Source organism: Eurytemora carolleeae, unplaced genomic scaffold (genome assembly GCF_000591075.1).
Source record: "Eurytemora carolleeae unplaced genomic scaffold, Eaff_2.0 scaffold1947, whole genome shotgun sequence".
In the NCBI taxonomy this organism is placed as follows: domain Eukaryota; kingdom Metazoa; phylum Arthropoda; class Copepoda; order Calanoida; family Temoridae; genus Eurytemora; species Eurytemora carolleeae.
Window position 1 is genome coordinate 45,599 of NW_019397885.1, and position 11,566 is coordinate 57,164.

Sequence of the window (11,566 nt, forward strand, 5' to 3'; positions counted from 1 at the left end):
ACAATTGAAACCAATCAGTTTTTAGATGGAAAAATGAGGAAACCTCCTTTATACTGATCAGACAATAGTTTATAGGGTACTGTTAGTAATCAGACATGCCACTAGATATAAATCCCATCTACAGTCCCTTTAAAGGGATTGTCAACATAGATAAAAATGGCCCTTTGTTAAAAATCAAAGATGTTTTTATTTATGCAAAACAAAAATTGAAATACTGAATTTTGTTAATGTTAATTTGTTTATTTTTCTACCAGCAAATGTATCATCTAATATTAAACTAAAAATGAAGAATAACTCTAAATAAATATGGGTGCCTCTCTTCTTACATTTGTTTCTTCCATCAAACTTTCTCTTTTATATCTTTGTCTGTCTCTAGACTTATCTCTGTGTCTTTGCCTGTCTCTGCTTTTCTCTCTGTGTCTTTCTCTGTCTTTCACTCTCTCCCTGCTTCGTTCTCTTAATCTATCTTTCTCCCGTTCTCGTAGCCTTTCTATTTCTCTTATTCTATCCCGTTCTTTCTCTTTTTCTCGAATCCGTTCCAGTTCCCTTTGTCTTTCCTTTTCCTTTTCTCTTGTTTTCCTTCTCTCTTGTTCTTGTTTCATGATCATATTTTCTTCTTCCCATGAATCCTCAAACACTTCAATGCTATCAGGATCCTAAAATGATATTGAATTACACTTGTTTACAGTACATATATTACTTACTGTCAATATCAATACGGGCATTTAAATTATCTGATCTCCTAGTCTAACCTCAAATAATGTGAGTTTTTCCTCTAATAATGGTGTTTTAGCAAACACGATAAGTCAGAAAGAATAAAAACAATGAGAAAAAAAGGCTCTGTAATTACGTAAGCTTGACAAATTCAACCATTTAATTGGTACCATAACTGGTTAATATGTGCTCTATGAACTGTGTACTCTGAGTGCTCTGTGCAATATTCTCAATGAACTGTGTACTCTGAGTATCTGTGTAATATTTGCTCTATGAACTCATATATACTCTGAGTTTTCTGGAACTGTGTACTCCTGGTACTCTGTGTAATGTACTCTATGAACTGTGTACTCCTAGTACTCTGTGTAATGTACTCTATGAACTGTGTACTCCTAGTATTCTGTGTAATGTGCTCTATGAACTGTGTACTCTGTGTAATGTGCTCTATGAACTACCTGTAGTCCATATTTCTCCCAGCCTACAGGGACTGGTGGAAGACCTCCGTCCTAAATGTCAACCAAAATTTAGAATTGAGAAAATATGAAATAAAAATGCTAAGTAATAAAAGAGTCAAATTTCTACTTTTTATTTTACTGTAAATAGTAAAATAAAATGTAAACTCTCATAATTTTGAATATTCTAATATTTAGGAAACAAATTCGAAGAATTCTTTCTTGCGTTTTTATCACACTTCAGTATTTACAATTTGGACCTTCTTTTCATATTTTTGACCTGATTTGATTTTTTTCGAACTTTTTTCTTACTTTTTCAAAAATTTTATTTTATTATATGGGCATAATCTTTTTTCACGATTGCAGAGAGTATATCTAGGTATAGAGCTAGCGCTAACCTTGGTTGCAGAGAGTATATCTAGGTATAGAGCTAGTGCTAACCTTGGTTGCTGAGAAGAGCTAGTGCTAACCTTGGTTGCAGAGAGTATATCTAGGAATAGAGCTAGTGCTAACCTTGGTTGCAGAGAGTATATCTTGGAATAGAGCTAGTGCTAACCTTGGTTGCAGAGAGTATATCTTGGTATAGAGCTAATGCTAACCTTGGTTGCAGAGAGTATATCTAGGTATGAAGCTGGAACTAATCCAACCTGTCCTAAGGAGTGACCAGTAAACCAGTAGTAATCAAGTCTAAACAATCAAACAAAATTAAAATAAAAATACTGTTTATTTTTACTTCTTGTAAAAATTTATCTTTTATTTAATGCCATTAATTCTATAAATTAACTTTTCTTGTACTTTTTCCTGAATAGAGTTTCATTTTTCCCTTTCATTTTCATCAAACTTTTTTCTGTAATTTATATTTAATCTTTTATGTGTTTTTTTATAGAACCTCATTATTAACAGGACGCTGTCCACTGTCTACATAATTTATATCTAATCTTTTATGTGTTTTTTTATAGAACCTCATTATTAATAGGACGCTGTCCACTGTCCACATAATTTATATTTTTTTATAGAACCTTATTATCTATAGGACGCTGTCCACTGTCCACATAATTTATATTTAATCTTTTATATGTCTTTTATAGAACCTTATTATTTATAGGACGTTGTCACTGTCCCCATAATTTGAAGATGACCTTACATTAAAAAAATGCCATAAATCACAACGGTGTCCTTAAAAACATTTATCTGAGTAAAAATAAGAGAGATATCGTGGTTTTATCTATCTTTCATTTTTCCTCGTTTTCTTGGTATATATCTGAGGCACTAAAAAACTGGACTAATCATTATCATTGCTTCGAGAAAGGTTTAAAGAGTATCGTTGTGAATCAGAATTGGCGCTTTTTAATTAAAAAGTTACTTCAAATTTTGTTGATAGTCCCTTTAAGTATTTTTGTGTCAATTCAACAATGTTTACCTATGAATGATATAGACCAGCTGACCGACCTCCAGCGACAGCTCCCGGTCAGTTCGAGCAGAGTATTTCATCTTTGCCACCGCCCTCACCTAGGAAACAAAAAATAGCCTTAAATTATTTTAAAGTTTTTGTTGTAAAATTGAGGATGATGATTGTAAAATAAATTAAGAACAATACAACAAATTGATGCAAATTGTAAAAAATAAATCATTAAATCAATTAAGTTTTGCAAAAAAAGAAAGGCACAGTTGAGAGAGAAATTTACTTATAAAAAAATGTTATGCAATGAATGATTCACCTTTTCTTCTCCATCATCTCCATATGCTAGAATCTTGATAAAATTTGCTGGAATGAGACCCATCACTCCGTGCCTTTCTCCGTAGTACCACTCAGGGCTATACAGTACAGTACAGTACAGTACATGGCAGTACAGTATAATAAATTACAGTTCAGTACAGCAAAGTTCATGTTTTTTCAGAAAAATTAAGAATTATGAAATTCCGATTAAAAACTGTTTTCCTACCTGAGACGCCTATGAAGGAAGACGATATCTCCAATATTAAGATTCAGTTCTGATTCCTTTTCCGATTTACGCACGTGGGTCACAATGGCAGGACTTTTAGCCTAAGGATGCCAATATTTGTCATATAAAGGCAATTAAATATTTTATGGTGGTTTAAAGAATTCAAATTTAAAACTATTTAAAAAATTTTGAATAAATTAAAGAGCTTTTAAACCAAAATTGCTGTTCTTATCGTGGACAATGACCATCTTTGTAAATATTTTTGCAGTATATTTTGTGTGTTTATAAACTGTTTTAAACAACATAATTAAAATATCATTTATGTTCTTTCAACTGTAAAAATACAAACGAAAATTCTAAATTCTAAAATTTAATTAAAATATTCTACCTTGTCAACATCAGACACATAATTGCTCTGAAAGAAACAATTTGGAAGTTTTTTTTCAGAAAAATTTGTTATTTTTTCTTTTACCTTTTTTCTCTTGTTTTCAACTTTATTTTCATTTTCTTCGTCTTTTTTCATTTTTGGTTCTTCTGTGTCCATCGTCTGAGAAATAGGTTCTTCAGATGTTGTTGTTTTAGTAGTACACAGTACATCACTGATCTCAACCTTATTTTTGGATTAAATTAGAGCTAGTATTGTTAATCGTTTAGTTCGTTTTTTTACTTTTAATAAATTTCCCAGAATTTAAAACTGTATTGAGTTAAAGTTTGCTTTTATTAAACTTTACAATAATTTTATTCCAAAAAAAGGAATAATGATTCATAAAGGATCATTTTTACTATTTACAGAAATCCTATCAAATTCGAACTGAGCAGCACTAAGCCCGAAACTGAAGACATGGTATGATCATTAAACCCAGTTTAGGAAACAGAGTTTCATGATCAGGGCAAGGTAGTAGATTATATTATTTCGTATGTTAGGTTCTTTTTTTTCCAATTTCAAAAAGAAAATTCGAAGTTTGGTTTTCGAAAATCTCTTAACCCGTCTCAAGAAGACTGAACCAACAGTTTTAGTGCAACTAAATCTACTAACTTGATTATCATATTCAATCTCGGAGTGAATGATCATCCTTGAACTACAGATGCTGTTGATATTGTTGATACTATCAAAGTTGTTGTTGTTGTTGATATTGTTGATATTCTCAGAGTTGTTGTTGTTGTTGTTGCTGTTGATACTAGTTCTATTGCTCCTTTGCTCCTGGTTCAAGTTCAAATGCTCCCTGTACAGTTGATATTAAGCCTGGAGTATATATGTAATACATACTTAACTAGCGTGGAAACTCGGCTTTGCCTGGAAACTAAACGCTATTAAAGTCAACCCGCTCAATTTATAACTTTTAAACCAAGCAGGAAAATTTCCGTGGTTCTTCCGAATTCCCCAATCAAAATTTGAGGCAAATTGGTCAAGGGGTTCATGAGTTATGATCGCACAGACAAAGAAACTCATACTAATTGGTTATTTACCTGTACAATTCTGCCAAGGGTCCGCGTGGTTCTTTCTAGAAAATGAAAATTTACAGCTTTTTAAAGTGAAATTAAAAAGAATCTGGAAAATAATTCTGAAGTTTAACTTGCAACTTCAAGATAAACTTAAAAGAAAACCCTGGAAGTTAAATATTATTATTTTTTAAAAGAAATTTGTTCATAGAAAAGATAAATGGAAAATTATTCTTAAGACAATCTTCAGAATGATTTTTCCAGAGGTCAATACTTTTAATTAAACCTGTTCATAACTCGCTTATGTTGGTTCCCCCAACGGTTTAATAGAAGCAATTCTTTTCTTTTTATTCATTTCTTAATTATTCCTTAGTGGAATTCCTGTATATCTCCGGCATTAAACTTCAATCCTTAATTATTCCTTAGTGGAATCCCTGTATATCTCCGGAATTAAACTTCAATCCTTCAATCAAAAACCGTACGCTGTGGATACCGAGTTTAGTCTCTGGTTTTTCACACTTCTGCAGAATATTATTTTTTTAAATTAAAAAGATTTACCTTAACTCTGAGTTCTCCAACGTCAGCTGAAATATCCGAATTAAGATATATATATTCTTAACAAAAGTGAAAAATATAAAAATTGAAAAAATATATATATTTAAGTAAAGAAACGGATTTGACACAAACCTGAAAGAATTGATCTTCTGCTAGAACTATTTCTATCCAGGATACTTGTCTTAGTACTCCGCAAACTAAATTCTAATAAGAAAACGTTCTTTTATCTTCCCTCTAGAGATATATTATATACCATTTCTATGCAGAGTAAATATATTTTTCTTCAGAAAACGACATAATAATTATGAGAAAGTGAGACAAAGTTAAAAGTTATAAGAAATAGGTTTTTTCAAAAATAAAAATTTCAGATCTTTCTGAGTAAATAACTTACAGATATCCTTGCTTTTTTAACTGAAAATTAGATAAACGAGTCTATTAAAAGTTGACAAGGTCCCTTTGTGAATCTGGCATGTAACTCTTTGAATGAAGGTCATTTGAAATTACGTCGACACTCCCTTTAATTAATTACCTTTCTCACTATTCTCAAGACTTTCTTCATCTTCTTCTTTCTTCTTCATCTTTATTACAGGTTCGATATATTCATCATGATTATCTTCATCCTCTTCATCCTCTTCGTCCTCTTCATACTCTTCATGACAAAGTTCAGTCTCGTTCTTTTCGTTCTTGTCATCTTCATTCTCTTTTTCGTCTTCTTCTTCTTTGATCTCCTTATATAAAATTTTTTTAAAAAATATACTTGAAGGGACCGTTCACATATTTGGGTAATTTCGGAGTAAACTAAATAGCTTATGAGCTATTATTTAGTATTGGTCTCAATTTTCAAAGACAACTGTGGCCGGAGAAAAAGACGATTTTTTGTTCAGAATTCGAGACCAAATGGAAGCTGTCCCCTTTGTCTATTCACTATTTGACGTTTTTGTCGATGTCATGATTAAAACAAAAATTCGAAAATAAAACTGCAGTATCTGATAGTAAATCGTAAATGTAATAATTTTGAAAAAAAAAATTTAAATTTCTATTTTTGTCATAACATTGAACATTTTGTATTGCTTCTCTGTAAAATCGGCTTTTTCTCCGGCCACAGTTGTCTTTGAAAAGTAAGAACAATACCAATTAACAGCTGTTTAGTTTACTATGAAATTACCCAAATAAGTAAACGGTCCCTTTTAACCAGGTTGTCTCATGCTCATATTTTGAAGATGATCAAATCTAAAACTTTTGAGAGATTCGTATTTTTCTTTTGTCCCGTAAATGATTCTCAATCATAATAACTTTTAATTTTCAGCCATTGAAATTTTTGAAAATGTTTCAAAAATGTTGACAACAAAATTCACAAGAACCTTGTTTTCTTCATCGAGTTGCTCAATTTCCTCATTTAGAATCTCAGGATCTTCGAGATCATCAACCTTCGCATCATCATCAACATCATCCTCTTTAGTTGAATCCACAACCTGGTTCATATCGGTATCATCATTATTAGAATTATTGAAATCATCAATGTCTTCATTAATATTACTAAAGTTATGATCACAATCAAGAATTTGAATTAATAAAAAGTATTTAAAAATATATAAATATAAACCAGCCCCCCCCCCCCTGGAACCTATGACTATGAACCTGATTAAGCCCGAGCTGTGAATGGTAAGGTCTAGGTTTAGGTTTCGTAAATCCTCCTTTACTCCTCTCCATAGCAGAGGCAGGTCTAAAAATGATAAAAATTCTTCAAATACAGCATGTTCTCTAAAATATGACTCAAAGATCGTCTTTGATAGCTATCTGGGGACAAAGTGTGCAGAGTCAACAAATATATGCGATGTATGTATGTATTTATGTATGCATGTATGTATGTATGCATGTATGTAAGGGTGTATGTATGTATGTATGTTTGTATGTATGTATGCATGTATGTATGGGTGTATGTATGTATGTATGTATGTCACACTTTTTGCATCCTCAATATTGTCTCATTAATAAAATCCAAATGTAAGTCTTCAATGTGCGTCCTTATTGTACATTCTCAATTTGTATCCGCGTCCTGTATTGCAACAAAGAATGTTAACAAAAGTTTTGAAACTATGAAGCCAACCTAAACTGGAAAATAAGTACGACATGCTTCAAGACGAAAATAAATGATTAATTCTTAAACTTTCAGTTCTTGAAATATTTGTCTAAAAGTTGAAATTTCTTTGAAATAAATTTCGAAGATGTCCGGGAAGTAGAAACATATTAGTGGACAAACTGATACCTTAATTAGCTTAGACCTCCACAACTTAAATATTTGAAATTCCCAATCCGATGTGAAGGGAAAAAGGAGGGGAGGGGAAAAAGAAGGGGAGGGGGAAAAGAAGGAAAGGGGAGGGGAAAAAGAAAGGGGGGGGGGTATTTTTGGAGTAGATAGATGGAAAGTTCTAAATCAATTACATTGACAGGACAGCTATTTGAAGAATTTAAAATATTTTCCTAAAATATTTACAGAAAGTCAGTTTAACTTAACTACGGATTAATTTCAGTCAAAAACTAAATCTGGGTTTTAAGATTAGTATAGAGCGTCCAGTGCAGTGTAGGGGGGGTGATAGAAGTAGGAGGAGTTGATAGAAGTGGGAGATCTATCACATTGTCAAATAATGAATGTAACTTTAGACCAGGATGATGCATAAACTTTTTTGAATTCATTTTACTCATAATTTATTTACGATGGAACACTATAGTTTACATTTCAATAGAGGTTTCAGCCAATAAATCAGTCAGTTTTTTACAGGTTTAGGATTACTTCATCCTCAGTTGTTCTATCCGGGGAGCCAACCAAATATTATAATTTTATTCTTGAAATTCTTTATGGGACTGTTTACAATTTAAAGTAGCATTCCTTCTAAAAATGGTGTAAATTTTTTTTTTTTATTTCTGAGATCGGGAATCTTCCAATCTAGGTTTTTTTGATCGACCAGTGGATACTTACAGCAGAGGAAAGCAAGAAACAGGTCATGATAGAATAAGGGTCAAATTGAGCTAAATGTCACGTTAAAGGTCTTGTAAGAATAAGGTCAAGTCAGGTAAAAAGGTCATGTATTGCTGGAGGTGAAGTTAGGTAAAGGTCAACTCTTTATAAATATCATGGATAAAGGTAAATGGTAAAGGTCCATAAATGGTAAAGGTCAAGTTATGGTAACAGTCAAGTTATGGTAAAGGTCCATAAATGGTAAAGGTCAATTAATGGTAAAGGTCAATAAATAGTAAAGGTCAAGTTATGGTAACGATTAAGTTATGGTAAAGGGTCATAAATGGTAAAGGTCAATAAATGGTAACGGTCAATAAATGGTAAAGGTCAATTAGTGGTAAAGGTCAATAAATGGTAAAGGTCCTGTAAGGATAAAGGTCTAAAAATGGTAAAGGTCAATAAATGGTAAAGGTCAATAAATGGTGAAGGTAAATAAATGGTAAAGGTCAATAAATGGTAAAGGTCAAGTTATGGTAAAAGTCAAGTTATGGTAAAGGTCAAGTTATGGTAAAGGTCAAGTTATGGTAAAGGTCAATAAATGGCAAAGGTCAATAAATGGTAAAGGTCAATAAATGGTAAAGGTCAATAAATGGTAAAGGTCAATAAATGGTAAAGGTCAAGTTATGGTGAAGGTCCATAAATGGTAAAGGTCAATACATTGTAAAGGTCAAGTTATGGTAAAGGTCAAGTTATGGTAAAGGTCAAGTTATGGTAAAGATCAAGTTATGGTAAAGGTCAATAAATGTTAAAGGTCAATAAATGGTGAAGATCAATAAATGGTAAAGGTCAATAAATGGTAAAGGACAATAAATGGTAAAGGTCAATAAATGGTAAAGGTCAAGTTATGGTAAAGGACAAAAATAGGTAAAGGACAGTAAATGGTAAAGGACAGTAAATGGTAAAGGATAATTAATGGTAAAGGTCAATAAATGGGAAAGGACAATAAATGGTAAAGGACAATTAAGGTAATGGTCAATAAATGGTAAAGGACTATAAATGGTAAAGGCAATTAATGGAAAAAGTCAATAGATGGTAAAGATCAATAATGATAAAGATCAATAAATGGTAAAGATCAAGATATGGTAAAGGTCAATTTGTGGTAAAGGTCATTAAATTGTAAGGGTCAAGTTATGGTAAATTTTTTCAAGTTATGGTGAAGATCAATTTATGGTAAAGGTCAATAAATGGTGAAAGTCAAGTTACCTCTTGTAAGGACAGTTTGGTTCATGAATAATCTCGACCTCTGAGGTCAAATCCTCTTTGCTGTAGCTAATGGTCAGCTCGTACTTATTCTCCTCCTTGCCTTCTTTACCCTTTCTTCCCCATTTCCTTTCCTTCCCATCCTTCTCATCCTTCTCATCTTTTCTCTCCTTAGACTTGTCTTGTTTATTTCTCAACTTTCTCAGGGATCTTCGGATACTTGCCCTTTAACAAGAGATTTATTAACAATTGGATAGAGTTTTTAGAGGAAAGGGAAGAAAGAGGGTTAAGAGGATAGAAGGAAGGATAAGAGAGGATAAAAGGAAGGGTAGAGAGGAAAGGGAAGAAAGGGTAGAGATAAAAGGGAAGGAAGGGTAGAGTGGACAGAGAAGAAAGGGTAGAGCGGATAGGGAAGGAAGGGTAGAAAAGAAAGAGAAGGAAAGGTAGAGAGAAACGGGAAGGAGTAGCAAAGGAAAGGAAAGGAAAGGTAAGGCAATGGGTAAAAGGAATGATTGGTAAAGATGAAAGGGAAGGTTGGGTAGAGAAGAAAGGTAAGGATGGGTAGAGGGGAAAAGTAAAAAAGGGTGGGTAGAGTGGATAAAGAAGGAAGGGTAGAGTGGATAAAGAAGGAAGGGTAGAGTGGATAAAGAAGGAAGGGTAGAGTGGATAGAGAAGGATGGGTAAAGCGGATAGAGAAGGATGAGTAGAGTGGATAGAGAAGGATGGGTAGAGTGGATAGAGAAGGATGGGTAGAGTGGATAGAGAAGGATGGGTAAAGCGGATAGAGAAAGATGAGTAGAGTGGATAGAAAAGGATGGGTAGAGCGGATAGAGAAGGATGGGTAGAGCGGATAGAGAAGGATGGGTAGAGTGTATAGAGAAGAAAGGGTAGAGTGGATAGAGAAGGATGGGTAGAGCGGATAGAGAAGGATGGGTAGAGCGGATAGAGAAGGATGGGTAGAGCGGATGGAGAAGCATGGATAAAGAATAAACTGAACCTGAAAGTATTTATTGGTGAATAGTTAATGTTCTCCTTATTTGTGAGAGTATATCGTCCCTTCTGATCCTAAATCAAATTTATTTACTTATTTATTATCAGTTTATCAAAAATTCAATAAATAACAATAAATCCTGGTTAAAGAGGCATGTCCGATTCACAATGGTACCCTTAAAACCTTGGCCTGATCAAGAAAAAATGAGCTATTTTCTTTTTGAAAATGTGTTACTTTTGGATTGTAGTTTCTTTCCAGATTATTAATGAGATGAAGGTGTAAAGGGTATTGTTGTGAATCGTAAACACAAAGTTTAATAAAGGAGTTAAGAAGCATGAATATGGATACTTGAAGTAGGTCAGGGGAAACACAAAGCTTAATAAAGGTCGATANAATAAAGGAGTTAAGAAACATGAATATGGATACTTGAAGTAGGTCAGGGGAAACACAAAGCTTAATAAAGGAGTTAAGAAACATGAATATGGATACTTGAAGTAGGTCAGGGGAAACACAAAGCTTAATAAAGGAGTTCAGAAACATGAATATGGAGATGGTTAAAGAAAGGTATATATCCTTGAACCTGAAAAGGAGCAGCAACCTCTCCAGTGTCCTCTAAAGAAGGAGGATTGACAGAATAACTCCCACTTCGAACCGTCCGTCGAAACTTCATCATACCAGGAAACAAACCTAGATAAGAACCCTGAGTAAATCCATCCTAAACCAATAGTATCCTTTGTATTGGATTATATCCCACCTTTGTTCCTTGACTGCCTAAGTACTGTTTTATGTTGATCCTATGACCTGGAGAATACTTGAATATAACTGAATAAAACCTTATCAAACCTGGCAACTCCCATGAAATCAAACACCAACCCAGTACCTATACTCATTCCTTCTAATCTACCCATACCTACCTATACTTATTCCTGGTATTCATTCCTCCCACCTACCTAAACCTACCCATACCTACCTATGCATGTACCTACTCAGACCTACCCAAAACCATATATACCTTCCCAAAACTACCCATAACTTTCCAAAATACTTATACCTACCCAAAACTACACACATCTACCTAAAACTACCCGTACCTACCCAAAACTACCCAACCTACCCATACCTACCCATCCATATACTCATACCTAGTTAGTATAATGTGGTTAAGTTTTTGTGTTCATCAGTGTGGTCTAGTTTATTGTTCACTTTGTGTGGTTGATTTTGAAAGAATCCCGGATGGTTTGAAGGGGGGGGGGGG

The 11,566-nt window shown here is 33.3% G+C and overlaps 1 protein-coding gene across 1 annotated transcript; it reads right to left on the reverse strand.

The window, feature by feature from the left end:
• Positions 1-224: 224 nt before the first annotated feature.
• Positions 225-11,122, reverse strand: LOC111716223 (probable WRKY transcription factor protein 1). The gene is made up of 19 exons (XM_023491662.1): positions 11,066-11,122; positions 10,892-10,998; positions 10,318-10,385; positions 9,324-9,545; positions 6,743-6,827; positions 6,466-6,576; positions 5,634-5,832; positions 5,237-5,308; positions 5,108-5,133; positions 4,577-4,611; positions 4,146-4,332; positions 3,582-3,719; positions 3,498-3,524; positions 3,110-3,210; positions 2,885-2,981; positions 2,587-2,675; positions 1,766-1,853; positions 1,170-1,220; positions 225-656 (listed from the first exon to the last, which is right to left on the reverse strand). Exons 2-19 carry the CDS (start codon positions 10,982-10,984, stop codon positions 297-299), a joined length of 2,049 nt encoding a protein of 682 aa, XP_023347430.1. The 5' UTR covers positions 10,985-10,998; positions 11,066-11,122; the 3' UTR covers positions 225-296.
• Positions 11,123-11,566: the final 444 nt, after the last annotated feature.